We start from the raw sequence: 17,428 nt of genomic DNA, 5'->3' as shown, positions 1-17,428 counted from the left end.
TGAAGTAAATTCCGGCCGCATATTTCTCTTTGATACAGGAGCCCATTGTGTGTCACAGAGATCAAAGCGTGAAGTCAGGAGCTGTAGTCACAAGGCTACGGAAACGGACAGTCGAGGGAAAATCCATAATAATGTAGTTGCCTCATGCATTTTATTTCAATGCATTTGAGATGTAAATTTATTGGGTAAGCAATGCAGTTTCTCATGTGAATCTCATAAACCTGTTTTTCTTGCAAGCAAATTTTCTTGAAACCTTTTTTTGCCAAGTGAGTGATGTTCTTCAGGCAACATATGTTCACCCTGGAACAACAGTTAGCACAGAAAATCTTAGACCTAATATCAGAAGGAAATGATCTGAAAATAACACATAAGTGTATATGCGCTTATCCCTGCTTTATGCGTTTAATCTTCACGTGAACTGTAAATTTATCCCTAAAATCTGATTGGTTGATTGAAATCCTTTCCCAGAATCAACAATGATTTGCCCCTAGAAAGAACACTTGGCAAAATCAGGAAAGCCTAATTTTTACATGAAAATATGTGGCACTACATAAGCCATTGAGATTAGACATGGATGTTGTTGTTGGCTGCCAGGGCATTGTTATGTGGTTGCTAAGGTATTCTTAATGGATTTTAGTGTATTGCTCTATTATTACTAGGGTGTTCTGGGTAATTTCCAGTTTTTTTAATGTTATTGTTTACATTAATTTTACACTTTACATGTTAACATGTAACTACTTTATTGATATTAGCTTTAATAATAATATTTTCATTATTTCATTTCACATTTTTTCTTTTTAAAGTAGTTTCACTGCAAAAACAAATGTAATACATATTTTCAATTTAAAATGTAAAAAACTGAATTTGACTTTTTTTTACAGATTTTTTTGTGAATTTTTGAAATACGGTCAAAAACGGAAAATTTCTGAAAAAGACCGCAAAGGGGAAATTTTTATTTCACAGAGAAAAAAGTTATTATACAGATTATTTCTGTCGCCCCATCTGACAGAAAACTTTATTTTTTTATATGTTGGCCAATTTTTATTCGTTTTTTTTAAATTAACAGAAACATTTCTAGTTTCAGTAAACTATGGATTCTAGGTTTATGCTCTCAATGATATTTTAGTTGTCAATGCTGGGTAAAAGATGTTTTCAAGTTTTACTTGCCAATTCTATTTTTGTAGATGTTAGGGGTGTTGAGAACCCTCTTGCCATCTTTTCACAATCATTTTTGTTATCTTTATTCTTCAGGTAATGAGCCCCGAGAGAGCCGTGGCACCTTTCACAAGCAGCGAAGACAAAGAAGAGACAGAGGAGGTGGGGTAGCTGATTCTTAAACAAAAGAATTGTACCTTACAATAGACATCAACAACACAAAAGGCGAAACCTTATTCTTTTCACTGTGCCAAAAAATCTCTCAAAACTATGTCAGAGCAAGTATTGTTAAACCATTAAAAGATAGTACGAAGCTATAGCTATCTTGCTATCTTGCCATCTTATATTTTATCTTGCCAGTGAATACTTCACCTTGTTCCTGACTTTCGTTCCTCTGTATATGTATAGATCTGCACTGATTGGTTGGTGAGTTAATGAGAGCCAGCTGGGATCGTGTTTTCGTCGCCCACACAGCACTGTCCCTTTCTCTCTCTCCTGTCCTGTTAAGGGCACATATCCATAGAAACCAAGTTTCCCTTGTTGCTAGGGAAAGAACACTGCTGAGGTTCAAAAGCGTGCAACACATCAACTGCAGGCATTTGTTTCTCATTTTAAGCTTTAATGAAAACAAGCTCTGAAAACTGTTGTTGTTGAAGTTGTTTACCACCCATAACAAAACAGCATGAACGTTGTTTTTCTCGAACCCACTTACCAGAGTTAGACTAAAAAAGGGAATTGCTTCCGAGATCTCATTAATGTGCGTATGTGCTCTAGACAGTGATGGATGCCACACAATTTTGGAGACGGTGATGTAGGGGTGTCTTTCAAGTTTTCATGAGCAGGGCAGGTGAACTGTCAGGTAAGATGTGCAAATCATTCCCTTTTATCCGCAGAATAATGAATGCTGACTCATGACATCGTCACGCAAGGAGGTTTCAAAGCTGAGTGGGTGTGTGGACTTTTACATCGAAATGAGGAACTTCATAACGCCCCATAATTCTGCGAGATGCATAATTTAACAGCGGGGCGCAGTGAGATTAATCTCACTGTGGCAAAGCTTTACTTACCTTTCCGTTGATTTATGCTGCTATTATGGTAGGTTTCTTTAAGGCTTTGTCAATAGGGCTTACAGCAAGAAGATGAGAAGTTTCCATTCTGTATTGATTTGGGTGCTTAAGTGCTCAAAGCACTTTGGTACTGAATGTGTTAAGTATAGGAATGTTTATCATCAGTGTTCTCTGTGAAACCCAGTTAGTCGTGTTTTTGTGATTTACCATTTCGTATGGACAAATTGTACATCATGTAAAAAAACATTCTGTGAAAATATTACCTTGATATCTTTAATATTGACTGAGTTATGACATGTAAAAAAATGAAAATATAGTTAAATCAATTATAGATGTACATAGATCATTTTCAGAATTAGATTTTGAGACTTTAGCCTGGATTTCACAGACTGGGTCACATTTCTCAGACATCAATGAGAACCAATGGGGAACAAGCGGAAACCTTTGCTTATGTCTCAGATATTTCTCAGATAAGTCTCAGACATTTATTGTGAGAAAAAGTCTAGAATTTTCTGCATTGTAGTGTCTGAAAAAATCTCAACATACACAAACTAAGCTCAGAATCGCATGCAGGTTTGTAAATAGAAGTCAATGATATTGAAGATTTCAGTATGAACTCAATCATTTATTAGCAAATTTACCCAAATCCAGATTATTTTATCTGTACAATCATTTTACAGATTCATAATTTGAATGTATTTAAACAAAGGTATTATTTGATTCTGTTTTTATCTCTGCTAACCCATTCTAGGAAAGTCTTTGAGACTTAGTTGATATTTAAATGAAACATGACTGAGAACGCCATAAAATAAAAATTTACTCTGTGTGGGCAAACAAATTTCCAATGATTTCCCAACACTGAAAAAAACGCAATGACCAGAAAAATACATTCGGCACAATTTTAAATAGGAAAGTACTTGTCCCAAAATTTAGGAATTAGGAAAATAAGTACTAAATATTTACAGTATGACAAAAGTGATATTGAATGTGTCAAAAAGAAACATTACAAAACTCTTCTGATTTACTCTTGCAAATGCAATATAAAGTGAATGGGTTTGTTTCAGGAACATTAAAGCACCTTTACAGAATCTGTAGAGAATTCAAAATGCATAAATACAAACACTCATATTTTAGATCCAACCAGTTGCTAAACATTTTAGTTGGACAGCTTCTGTTTTTTTATCTACAGTAAACCAGAGCCAGATCAAAAACTGATTCCATTGATGCATAAAATGAGCTTTCATAGCAACATGCTCAGTAAAAAGTGTCACACAGTGTCCTTGTCTTCAGATGAAAGGCTGCAATACCACAGAGTCAGCTGATTTAAGAACCATCTATCTGTTCTGTTTTTTCCCATCTGCAAGCATGGCACACAAACCCCCTTTTCCCCAAGGATTTACTATAGCAACCATATTCAAGGATGGATTATTTATTTTTCCCTCAAGGATGATCTTCTGTCAGCGATACCCATGAATGACAGACACGTTCGAATGGAAAGTGCTGAAGGACATAGTCTTATGCCCACACCCCTCAGGCAAGCAGCACCCCCACCGTTACCATGGAGCATCTTCAACCTGGTCCCGAAGCTATCCAGAATAAATGAAGCCATCTGTCAAACTTTTGCTTTTATGAGGCAAAGTGGAAAGTGTTATGGAAAGAGTGGAGATACTCTACAAATCACGAGCGTTGAAATACCCACAGTGAAGTTGAAACAGAAGCGAGATTAATGAGGTAGAACAGCACTCCGAGCGATCTGGTTTGGATCAGTTACAGGTTTGTTAAACCCGTCCTCTTTTGTAATGCAAATCATCTGCTTCTCTCTCTCTCTCTCTCTCTCTCCATCTCTGCTAAATGAACCTTTATAGGCATATAATTGCAAGCACTGAATTACACACCCCCTCGTGGTCTTCATGCTGCGTGATGATAAGACACGACCCTGTTTCGCTTATATCAAGGCTGTGGATGATATCTTCATGTCACATTTTTTGAATAACTGAGTTACTATGAGTTACCACGAGTTACCATGGAGATGTTTTTTGTGTTCTCCCCACAATCTTTCATGTTGCCTTGACTTTAGTGTCCACGGAGCACCATCATTCATCCTTTCCAAGAAGAAATCCATATTTCTCCATGACTTCAGAAACCGCAACCAACAGCTAAGATGCTTTATCTCATTTATAAAATCAATTGAATGTGAACTTAATAAATAAATAAAAAGTTAACCCCATGACCCTTATCACATGACTCAGATTTGTTACAGTGCATGCCATACACACTATGATGTACTGAAATAATTGTATATCCCTGCTTGACAGTCTGGACTGCAATATTCATTGTGATGACTAATACACCACATCTCAAATAGGACATGGCTAGTTGGCTACTGCCAGAATTGGATCCAAAAAATATATATATATTTGGAAGAAAGCATTAATCTGCAATTTATATATTCTTATCCTATCTACATTTGTACAATTTTATCAGGTTTGATATATTTAGTTGCTTTGTAAAGCTGCTGGGTTATTTAAATTTAAGGACAAAAACATCAAAACTAGAATGTGCTTTTAAAGTGAATGACAAATTTAACAATTAACCGAGAATGTTCATATTTGAAGAAGAAACTCTGTTGAATTGTTTGATCAGTTTTCTTACTCTTTATTAAATTATCCTTCAAAAGTACATGAAGTAATGATATGACCTCCCCTTTAGCAAAATTACCATGGAAACCATAGTTTCTGCTCAAGACCAAATTACTTATTTATTTCTACTGCACATTTAATATCATATCATTGAGATATTAACAGGCAACATAATATATACAATAGATGTCACATTGCAACCATTTTTTTGATTAAACGTGCATCCTTAGATAATGAATTTCATGATTTTACATTAGAATATATTAATAAATATTTTATTATATTGATAAATTCTGGTATTTTTGTGGTATTAGTTGGTGAGTTTCTATTCAGTCAAATACAGAAATTGCTATGATGATATATCAGCTTCTTATAGGACCAACGTCATGTATGCTAGTAAAGAATCTTCTAAATGCATCACTTAACAATGGCTAACTTTAAAACAGACCGCTCGGCTGAAGGCTGGTCACCTTTGTCTTTCTCGATGGGTCAATAAAGTTTTTCAAGAGCTCTTTTCGTTTCCAAAATGGCGGACTACGATCTGACCACCAAGATCGCGCATTTTTTAGACCGGCATTTGGTCTTTCCGCTGCTGGAGTTTCTATCCGTCAAAGAGGTAACGTAACAGAATATGTAACGAATACGTCATTTTTTGTGTGGTGTTTTTTTTATATTAGTGGTCGCTAGATGGTCAACCCCACGTTTATCCGAGAAGACAGCAGGTGATCTGCATAAAGGATTTGGATTTCTTAAATTTAATCTGAAATAACATTAAACGTGATTGAATTCGCCACTTAATTCAGTTTGCTTACTTATTGATATGATTGCATGAGCTGCTTTGCTGCAGTGTCATTTAAATTGCAAGCATCTCTTTATCTCTATGTACACTTGCAGAATACACTACCATAAATTACTACAATAGTTGTTTTGTAATGATATTCACTGTGCATATAATAATCGATCAGTACAATGGCATATATCGAATTACCAATGTGTATTTTATTTGTTGTTTATAAGTCTCAATGATTTCAGCACTCCTTCTTCACATCATTATAAATGAACAATTACATTGTTCACTGCGAAACAGCTTTGATATATGTGTTGCCTTAATCCTCTCTATTGGAAAATAAACTATATACCATATTTATTGTTCTCGTCATAGATCTACAATGAGAAAGAACTTTTTCAAGGGAAGCTGGACCTTCTCAGCGAGACAAACATGGTCGACTTTGCCATGGATGTATACAAGAACCTCTATCCGGATAAAGACATTCCACATTGTAAGTGTTTCCATGTTTAGAGAAGGTTCTATCATCAGTAAGAGTTTTATTTATTTTGCCATAGTGTTTGATGAAGTACTCTTACCGCTGTGTAATACACAGGATGGATCCAATCCATTCTTCAATTCTGCAGATAATGCAAAAATGTCTTAACCTACTCATAGACAAACAGAGAATTTACAACGTCTTATTATTTAGTACGTTTTACATGTAATACTTTCTCTTTGTAGCCTTAAGGGAAAAAAGAACGACAGTAGTGGCCCAGCTGAAACAGCTCCAATCTGAGACCGAACCCATTGTGAAGATGTTTGAAGATCCGGAGACTCAGAGACAGATGCAGTCCACCAGGTCCATATTTCTGTTTATTGATATTAAACGCCTATCTTTGTGTATGTTTCAAACATCTAACCAAAATCATGAAATCTGTGCGTAATATTGCCTTTATGCTTTTTTCTGTAAGGGATGGGAGAATGCTGTTTGAGTATTTAGCAGAGAAACATAGTGTAAGTACTCACCACAGTTTTAGCAATTCTGTATTAAACGCATTTACATTTGTCGGTGTTGTTATTACCTGATTTTATTTGACCTTATTTACAATAACTCTTTATTTTGACCACTCAGTTTCGTCAGGAGTATTTGGATACACTATACCGCTACGCCAAATTCCAGTATGAGTGTGGAAACTACTCGGGTGCGGCCGAGTATCTTTACTTCTTCCGTGTACTAGTAAGTGTTGTTGTACGTGTATGTGAAACTCCTAATCTGTTATATAGCATGTTTCGGTTGTTGTGGTTTGTGAAGTGTGAAATGGAGTCTGTAATTACCGCCCGGGGTAGTGTTGTGGGAGGAAAAATAAGACTGAAGAGCAGAAACATATATACAATAATTTGAACCCGTGCTACACGAATGGGTTCTTTTGTTTTAGTAATTTATCAGTAACTGTCAAAACAGTCTAATACAGAAAACAAAACCTTATCCTGAAAATATTGTGCAGTATAAATAAACTATGTTGCCAAATGACTAGTGAAGGAGAGTGGTGGTGACAACACGCCATCACCGAAACAGACACCACCTGATCCAAAAAAGCGTCTTTTAGTCTGTTGCTTGTAGACTTGTAATGTAATTGTCTTTAATCATGTTATGTCAGAGTGTTGCATGCATATTAAACCTACGCGGTACCCTAGATATAAAAAAAACATTATGTCTCCCCTGTTGCAGTAAAGACGTTTGATTGGTTGTTGTCATGTCCCAGGTTCCCTCCACAGACAGGAACGCTTTAAGCTCCCTCTGGGGGAAACTGGCGTCTGAGATCCTCATGCAAAACTGGGAGGCGGCCATGGAGGACCTGACCCGTTTACGAGAGACCATCGACAACAACGTGAGTCTCTCCAGCACCCTTGAATCTCCCCTGTTTGATTTAAGCTTTGCGGCTGTATTTTATCAGCTGCAGAAATCCAATATCCTGCCCACTGGTTAATTTACTTTATTACTCATGATCCTTTGAGCTCGGATATAACAGTCCTATTGTTCAGACATCAGGCATTAGATGAACTATACAAACAGAAATGACCAGGAGGACATTTACATTGCATCAGCCTTGTGTAGACACTAAGCATTTTATTTGCAGGGTTGTTAAAAATGCATGTACCCGGAGTTATTGGTTCCATTGTTTTGCACGGTTCTAATATGAGACAAATGAAACTGCAAGCAATATACGCTTGAGTTTTTGGTAAAAAAATATGTTTTTATCTTTTAGTCGGTTAGTTCACCCCTTCAGTCTCTGCAGCAGAGGACGTGGCTCATTCACTGGTCTTTATTTGTCTTCTTCAACCATCCCAAAGGCAGAGACAACATCATTGAGCTCTTCCTGTATCAGCCCCAGTGAGTACAGCCTCGTAAAATTCCCTCTGCTTTCCATTATGTTTGGACGTGGTCATATTTACCTGGGATTGGTCTGTTTAAATTATAACAATATAACTCCATTTACTCTAAGTAGTATATCTTATTGGATGTAATATGATGTAAATAAGCTTTGTTATGTTTGCAACAATTACTTCAGTAGGTAGTTAAGGAAGCTCACTGTTAACAAGGCATTTGTTTGTGAAAGCTTTAAATCTTAAAACTTTAGGGCAACGGTGCATGTTTGCGTGACTGTTTAAGAAGCGCCTGAGTGCTAAAATGTGAAACACACACAGTGTTAAAGCTTTTGTAAGCCCTCTCTGATATTCTAGCAAACCGGAAGCTGTTCAAAGCACATTTTGTTGACCGTGTGCACATGTAGGCAGGAACATGATTTGGAATAGTAGGTAGTTTGTGGTTCATTCCCTTTGTGCCACAAAATCAGTTGTTTGTGTTCTCGGTTTCTGTAATTCTTAGCAAAAACATATTCATGCATTTGTATTTATTTCACTATATGCTATTTTACATTTATATATTTTTTTCAGTTGAATTCACAGTTTAAAAGGCAAGTTTTTTTCAGTTTTTTTATGTTATTCTTAAAGGTAATGAGTAATCATGTTAAATAACCGAGATCTCAATATTGGCCATAATAATCGTGATTAAGAGTTTTGTCATAATAGAGCAGCCCTATCACAACATATTGTTTACTTTGTTATTTACTTTATTGTTATTGCATAGTACATCACTATTAACACATGAAGCATACATCCAGGGATAAGTGACATTACAATAATTTATTATAATATCAAATAAGGTTAAATATTACAGATTCACTGTATTCAAGAATAACATATGTATTCACATTGGATGAAAAGTACAAGTGTATGTTTGGCCAAATCAGCATTCTAGCTCTATAAATACATGCACGTTTAAGAACACAGCAGCTGTATCGCTACATGACATACCAGACACACTGATGCGTTCTGATGTCTCCAATACTGCATTATTCAATAAAAGATCAAACGGGCTGTGATCAGGTTTAACTATATCTGGTGTGGGTATCAAAACCTTCCCGTAAGAATATGACTCCCCTGTTAAGAACACTGTACTCCACTTTAGAAATGTAAACTGTTTATGGTTATGGCAAAGAATTTGTCCAGTGTTTAGTGTTTTTATAAATTTAAACCTCTTGGTCGTCTACATACATAAGACGATATATCAAATGTGCCTGTTGGCTGGAGAAAAAGGTGGATAGTAGCATTAGCATATTATTTAATATTAAATATACTCTGCTCAAGAGTTTTTATTAATAACTAACAATTAATTATCAGCTTGACACAAAGTCAGTTAATCAGACCATGAATGACATGTACCGGTTCATTCAGTCTTATTTTGACTCAATTGACTCATTCGTTCAGTGAAGGGTGTATTCATTCATACATTTAACCAATGAAATGCTCTGACCGAGCTCAAACGCTGTATATGAATTTCGGGTGACTCGCAAGCAGTCATGCTTCAAGTTTGAAGGGTTTTACCGCCGATTGTGAAGGAAATTAAGACGCATCGTAAACCATGTGGAGACACAGATTACATGTCTTGTGCTTCCCCTTCTCACAGAGACTTCTCCGCATACGTGAGATAAGCACACGTGATCCGCTTGAGCGTCTTGACTTCTCAACGAATAGAATTAAAGGAACATCATATCGTGAAATATCCCCATCACTCTACGATGCGCATCTTAATATTTTCGTTACACCCCTAGTACTGATGAGTCTTGTCAATTTTTTAGGTACCTGAACGCAATTCAGACCATGTGCCCACACATTCTACGCTACCTTACCACAGCTGTCATTACCAACAAAGACGTGAGGAAACGACGGCAGGTCCTCAAAGACCTTGTTAAGGTCATCCAACAGGTACTCGACAGCACGACAGAGATGTGTGGTTTGCATGCACGTTCATACGGTTGAAAGAGCTCTGTTTTTTTGAAAGGCACATCTGAACTGAGAGTTTATTTAAATTCTGTCTGTTTTGAAGATTTGCTACTTAATGATTCGCATGAATGAGCTCCCAGATTCTCCTTTGAGGTTCCCAGCTCGATGAGCAAGCGCTGCATTTCATTTTCTTTCATAGCTTTCAAATGCGCTTCTTGTGAAGTATTCTGTGAATTAACACCACTTCTACTTTTAACCTAGATGTCAGTCTGAAGGATATGCGTGCAGCATTCGCTGTCAAATTACAACTGGATTAACGTTCCACTCTGCTTTTTCGCTCTCTCAACAGGAGTCGTACACATATAAGGATCCCATCACGGAGTTTGTGGAGTGCCTCTATGTTAACTTTGATTTCGACAGCGCTCAGAAGAAGCTGAGAGAATGCGAGTCGGTAAGGTTCACCACCCGCTGGTTGTATGTGAGCAATATGCACCCACTAGGGCTGTCATCCCGGTAATTCCCACAATAGACTGCTTTCCTGTGTTTGAATCACTGTATTAGTTTGAGACGTTCATTCCGAGTCTCTCTCATTCTTTGCTGGGAGCCAAAGGTCCATTCATCCTCTGCAAATCCCTGTCTACTGTAATTTACTGCTTTTACCCAGTGGGCTTCTCAAAGTGTTTTTGCTGTCAGTTTTAGACCCACAGCAGTGAACTTGACTTCATCTCTTGTTAGACATGGCCTAGTTGGGCCAGAGGGAGCATTTTCAATTCAGACCTGGGAAGAAATAATCTCCCTTTGCTTTAGGTTTCTGTGCACGATAGTGGGCTTTTGATGGATGAGAAAAAATATGTATTTTATGAGGTTTTCTATTATAGTAGATAAATATTTCTTATATGAATGTTAGGAATGAAATCCAATGCGACACGTGATACTGAGTTCACGATACGATAGTATTTAAATTATTTTCATAAAATAACATAAAAAAAGCTTTGGGTCCAACAATATATCAATGTATCTTCAGCAAATGTAGAGATATGTTTTACTTATAGAAATAACTTGTAGCAGGTATAGTATATTACTAGAATTACTATATTTATATTTTGTTCTGTTGAACACTAAAGAAGATATTTTGAAGAATGTAGGACAGCAAACTGCTCTGAGGCCCTTTTGACTGCCATTGTCATTTTGGTAGTCAATGGGGTCCAAGAACTGTTTGGTTACAAGCGTTCATCCAAATGTCTTTGTGTTCAACCAAACAAAGAAATTATTACTCGTTTGGAACAACTAGAGAGTAAGTCATTCATGACAGAAATTAAATTAACATTTTTTTTGTTTTATGAAACATTTTGCTGTTACAACTTTAGGATGTTCTCTCTTATGGTTTAGCTTTCTCAATTTATTTTGGTATTTTAATTTAGTTAAATATGGTTTTATTTTTCAGTCACAGATCTATTTAGTTTTCATACAGAAGGTTTAATCAAACCTTGAATGTTGTCAGTTCTTTAAAGTGGGCGTAACATACAGGGTTTTTGCCAATCTCATTTTAATTTGGAGTACTATAGAGTAGTATTGCATACTTTGTATCTTCGAAGAGTATTTAGTTTGATCACATTCATATAAGATCGATACAGCTTTACGATTGTTTCTGAAAACATACTGCGCCTGCAGGGGGGAGGGGTTGTCTGAACCAAAGCACGTGCGCTAGTGATGCACGGATGGCGGTCAAATCCTTGTGCTCCACGGATGATCCAAGGGTCGGGTGGGTAGGGTAATAAAAAAATACTTTCTGATTAATTGCGGGTGGCTCGCGGGTGGATGAGATCATCCATCCATCCATTTTCTACCGCTTATCCGAACTACCTCGGGTCACGGGGAGCCTGCGCCTATCTCAGGAGTCATCGGGCATCAAGGCAGGATACACCCTGGATGGAGTGCCAACCCATCGCAGGGCACACACACACACTCACTCATTCACTCAAGCACTCACACCCTACGGACAATTTTTCCAGAGATGCCAGGATGAGATCATATTAACTAAATTTCTCTAAAAATACGAATGTGTTTTAAATGCATTTTTCATCAGGCAGACACTAATTTGCACTCATTTAAAAGAAATATCCGCGTGCCGGCGGAAGAGAGGGGGGTCCATTTCTTAAAGCAGAAATGGAGGGAAGGAAGGAAAGAAAGAAAGAAAAGTACCGTGTGTTAGCGTTTTAGCGAAGTGGTTAACAAGGATGAATCAAGTGCTGGGTATGTAAAATGTAACGACGGTGAGGCATTGTGTGTGTATATAAAAGCCACAAGACCTTGAACATGGTACATCATGTGTGTGCTAAATCGAAGGATTAGATTTAAGCATTTGCAGACATACACAGTGCTAGAAAATGTACCATTATCCAGTCATTCGTGTGTGTTTGTGTGTTGCAGTGACAGAAACGGCGATATTCAAAGTCTGAAGGTTGTAAAGCCTGTGTTTATTTTATTAAGAAAATGTAGGTTAATCTGGCCAAAGACAAACTTTTGTTTTGTAAATAAATGTTCCTTTAAAAGCATTTTACAATCAGCGTATTATTGTACCATCAGAGATTGGCAGGTTAGTTCTAACTTCACTGAATCAGATAAAATCATGCTCAAAACAAAGAATTAAAGTAATTAAAGTGACGATCTGGTGCGGATATCTATATCAGAGAAAATTATACGTGCGGGTGGGTGGCGTGGCGGGTTGATAATTTATTTGAAGCAGTGGTTGCTGGTTACATTTTAGCTCATCCGCGCATCTCTAATGGCGCACCCATTGTCAACAAAACACAGACATCAGTTCCACTCACCGCATGTCCGGCATCTCTTAGTGCCGGGACAGCTCCATGTTTCAGTTTCAAACGAGCTCCAAATCCGGCGTTTTATCCACAGTTTATATAACATTCATCACCCAAATGCACTGAACAAACTCTCTTTCTCCTGCTTACAAGTGAAAGTGACGTCTGCGCATGCTCCTGCTCTTCTGTGGCCGTGCCGTTTGCTTTTCCTGGAGAATTGCCCAATAAGGGACTAAGAAAGTGGTTAAGAAACAGTTTTATATGTTCGGAAAAAACTTTCCGAAACATGTGCGATCACTGGGGGAGTGTAATGAGCACAAAAATACCACGTTATACGCCCAACTCGTTTTTTGACAAGTTAAGCATGAGAAGACAGGCATGTTTAACATTGTAATGAAGTCAGAATGCATGATACATCGTTGCAGGGCCCCTTTAACAAAATAGCTAAAGTAACTGAAAATTGTTAAATAAATCTGTTCAGTTCAGTTTTTTACATTTTGGTCAAAGTATTGTGATACAGTTGCATTTTTGAACCCAGTATCATCAAGTTCAAGTCGTTATTATTATTTCAACTTTATAAATAACAGATAATATATAAAATATTAACGATTTTCAGTAAAATTGATAAACAAATTGATATAGATTTAACAACATTCAATATTTGGTTGAACCTTCTGTATGTATTAAAAATGAACTTAGTGAAAAAATAGGTTGACACACATTATTAAGACGCTATGTTATACTTTTTTGTTATATACCGTTCCATAATATATCATTTGCATTCCTAATAAACCGTATTAATTTGTATTTTACGCAAGGCATGTAAACATAATCATTGATTGTTGAAAAATTTGTATTTCCAACTTACTGATATATATATATGTTACTTTATGTAATTTTAAAGTCCAGGATTTAACACCTTATATTAACAACAAAAATCTTTATTGTCACGATATTAAATCTCATTCAAAGCACGCAGTTTTAGAATTTGTCAATAGTCTGAATGGATTTGTTTGTTTGTTTTTAAGGTGCTAGTGAACGACTTCTTTCTGGTAGCCTGCTTGGAGGATTTCATCGAAAACGCCCGTCTGTTCATATTCGAGACGTTCTGTCGGATCCACCAGTGCATCTGCATCAGGTAACCCCGGAGGAATCCTGATAGACCAGTGTTCTTTAATCCTCTTACTGAATTCACAGCACCACGGGGATCAATGCAGCGGCAGGCAAATCTGACAAATCCAAAGAGACGACACATTATAGAGGGACTTTAGAAGAAAGGGCTTGATGTATAAAGAGATGTATGTGTATAAAAGAACAACAGCCCTGTTTACACTTCAAACGGCCGTTGTTATTCTTATGTATTAACAGCTTCTTTGAAGGGTGTTATGTCGATCCTGCCAGAATTATCTCTGCGTGGTGCATTTCACACTTGGAAATGCTACTGCGTGGAATCTGTCAATATTCTACAAACAGATTATTTCCTGTCGTGGTGTTTACCACGCCGATTGATATTTACGGAGACTCGTTGAGTTCTTGTTTGAAGATGAGCTATAGCTTGTTGTTGACCGTCTATGCTTTCTCTCTTGTCTTATGCACTTCTTCCTCTCGCCGGGCAGCATGTTGGCGGATAAGCTGAATATGACCCCCGAGGAGGCTGAGAGATGGATCGTCAACCTGATCCGCAATGCCAGACTGGATGCCAAAATCGACTCCAAACTGGTGAGAGAGCTCTGGGGTGCAGAACACATGTCCAAACACAACGCCCATTAGTTTGAGATACGCTAGACACCATCAGTAGCGTCATGTCAGTAATAAAAGCTCATCTTTAGACACTGTTTTATAGAAGAATTCTTAACCATACTGTATTACAAAACCACCTTCGATTTCACAGCTCTTTATTGCTGCGTACAATTCTAAATAAGTCATCCTATTTAGGACAGTAGGTGTTCCATATGTGTAACAGTATTACAATTAGAGACTAAAAATGTATAAAAAATGACGTTGAAGGTCCAATGTGTAATTTTTGGGAGGATCTTTTCACATAATAATTTTATTTTTACCCAGGGTCATGTGGTGATGGGCAACAATGCTGTGTCGCCGTATCAGCAGGTGATCGAGAAGACCAAGAGCCTGTCCTTCCGTAGTCAGATGCTTGCAATGAACATTGAGAAGAAAATAAGCCACAGCAGCCGAAATGAGGTACTTTCATTCGAAGTGATAAACAAGTAATACATGGCCAGGCCTCACTGGAACCATAACCATCATAGAATGAGCTTGTTGGGAATCGTCTGGGTTTGAATGTTGGGCCCTAAACTCAACATTTGCTCAGCTAGAATTTCCCAAATATATTTTGGATGCTTTAAATACAAATGCTTGACTCTGCGAAAGCCATGAATAATTGAGTTTTATGTTATCAAAGTTCACATCACGTGTCTTTTGGAGACAGCTTGATCTGTACACTTTGATGAAACGTCACTTTTACATATAAAAAATCATTGATCAATAATCTTATCTTTTGCTTTTCTAGACACCAAACTGGGCGGCTCAAGACTCTGGCTTTTATTAGACTATCAACCAAAATCAAAACAGTGGATCAACCGTTATGTTCATCAATCACAACTTAGTATTTAACTTACTTTTACCTAGGTTTGTTTTATATAGGATCATTTCAGAAAAGACTGCTGCCGACATTTCCACAGCGTGATGAGGGCTGTGGAGTTCTGGGATGTTAAATTCTGACAGAACATTTTATAAGTTCTTTATGACGGACAGACCTGAACATATTAAGTGAATATTCCAATTGTATGTCATCTCAAAAAACATTGTTTTTACCTTAGAGTGTTCGCATACACCAAAATAAACACAAAGTGTTTATTCACATGCTGAGTTCACATGCATTTGGCTGATGCTTTCATCAAATGTAAATGTAAATGTAAAAGCGACTTTGCTTTTATTAGTGTGTATATTCCTGTCGAATGAATGCATGACCTTGGCATAGTGAGCACCATGCTCTAGATGCTATTAGATGCTTTCATAATCTTAACCTGCTTCAGATTGAAACTAGAGGTGTTTAAAGTGATGTTTGTAATTGTTGTAAGATTGTGATTTTTATTTTTTATTCCAAACAGGTTTTTACATGACCTCTGTCTGCAATACTTTGTGAAAACCATTCAATGCCATTTTAAACAGTTTATAACAGGAAGTCCTGTTCTAAACTGGCATTCTATATAAAAAATAATCAAACTAACATTTGTTTTGTATTTTTACCGTCTTGTTCAAGTCAAGTAAACTTGTTTAGATATGTAGTACTTACTAGGGTTCCTATGCATTTTTTGAAAATTATGGAAAAGTATGGTTTAGTATGGAATTAGTCTGGATTTGGTCTGGATTAGTGGAAAAGGTTTTTTCAGACTATAGCACATTCGTCTTCACCATAAGCGAGGCTCCTTTATTATTTTGGCTAAATGAATGAGCGCGTGCCTCTACGTCACGTAAACCCTCAACGTAAAGGGAACGTCAATTTGTATGCAATTTTAAACCCCGATTATAGTCTAATCCGTGTCAGAGTTTAATATATGCAGGTTCTAAAGCATTTTAGGTTTCTTTTCGTCTTTTAAGGACCTCATGAATGCTGTGAAAATATAAAATGCGTCTCTGTACGTTACTTCGTCAGAGAAATTGAATTTACATATGACTGTAGGCTACTGTACAATATTGAACTATATTTTCAGTATTGAACTATATTTTCACTGTTATATTTAGAAGTTCAATAATGTAAAACGGTCATATGAATGTAGGAACACAAACAAACAAAAAGAGTAATGAATGCTTATGTTCAGTATTACTTATCAATCATAAAACCCTCATTTCTGTGACTTTGCTGTTTTTCAAGATATCTTTGAAATACAATACACAAGCAATGTCTTGGTTTATGTGTTTTCCACCAGGTGGCAGCAGTGACTAATTTTTCCAATGTGTCTGGCAGCCGTAAACCTCTCATTACAGTTGGGCATCTTCTCTGTAAAGTTTGCTTGACTTTCCAATGTGTTAACAAGCTGAACCTGAAACCTTGGAATGTTGGGCAGCTGCATTTGATTTTGGGTAGACCAGGTCATTTTGGCCACAAAATGTTGTGTCGTCAAAGCAAGCAAAAATGGAAAGATTATTCCTTTTGTGACTCATGAATGACCAACTTCCTCTGAAACACACGTTACGTTTTCCCTTAGTTTATATTCAAGTTTCAGTCTCAGACCCACATGACAAAATGATTCTGAAAGGTTCTGTTTAGGGTTTGTACTACAATATGTATTCAACAATTTTTAAATGGTCTTTATACTATTTATACTACTACAACAAGTCTTTATAAATATGAATATGACACTTCAACATGACGATGTCATTGCATTGTATACAAAATATCAAACTAAATAAACACTGGGTGTGTTTAATCGTAACACTAATGAGAAATTATGCACGATTTTTTGATGCTTTATTCATTTTCACGCTATACAATTTAGATTATTTTATGTTAAAACCTGACAAGCTTAAATTAAATTAATATGAACATTTCTTAATAATATTTCCTTGTAATGCAAAGACTGTTTATTGCTTATATGTCCAAATACTTTTGGACGC

General features: G+C 36.7%; 1 protein-coding gene across 2 annotated transcripts; it reads left to right on the top strand.

Moving 5' to 3' along the window:
* The first annotated feature begins 5,364 nt into the window (after nucleotides 1-5,364).
* eif3eb (eukaryotic translation initiation factor 3, subunit E, b) lies at nucleotides 5,365-16,040 on the top strand. 2 transcript variants are annotated; one of them, XR_008906009.1, is made up of 13 exons: nucleotides 5,365-5,477; nucleotides 6,024-6,141; nucleotides 6,372-6,489; nucleotides 6,602-6,644; nucleotides 6,763-6,867; nucleotides 7,394-7,519; nucleotides 7,898-8,022; nucleotides 9,830-9,956; nucleotides 10,324-10,425; nucleotides 13,822-13,931; nucleotides 14,410-14,528; nucleotides 14,858-14,992; nucleotides 15,321-16,040. XR_008906009.1 is itself a non-coding variant. In XM_056742188.1 (13 exons), exons 1-13 carry the CDS (start codon nucleotides 5,388-5,390, stop codon nucleotides 15,357-15,359), a joined length of 1,341 nt encoding a protein of 446 aa, XP_056598166.1. In that variant the 5' UTR covers nucleotides 5,365-5,387; the 3' UTR covers nucleotides 15,360-16,040. The 2 variants fall into 2 exon arrangements, 1 of the variants encoding a protein (XP_056598166.1); XM_056742188.1 differs by having other exon boundaries at nucleotides 14,410-14,512.
* The last annotated feature ends 1,388 nt before the right edge of the window (nucleotides 16,041-17,428 follow it).

This window comes from Triplophysa dalaica, chromosome 25, assembly GCF_015846415.1.
Source record: "Triplophysa dalaica isolate WHDGS20190420 chromosome 25, ASM1584641v1, whole genome shotgun sequence".
Classification (NCBI taxonomy): Eukaryota; Metazoa; Chordata; class Actinopteri; order Cypriniformes; family Nemacheilidae; genus Triplophysa; species Triplophysa dalaica.
This window is presented reverse-complemented; position numbering and strand designations above follow the sequence as displayed.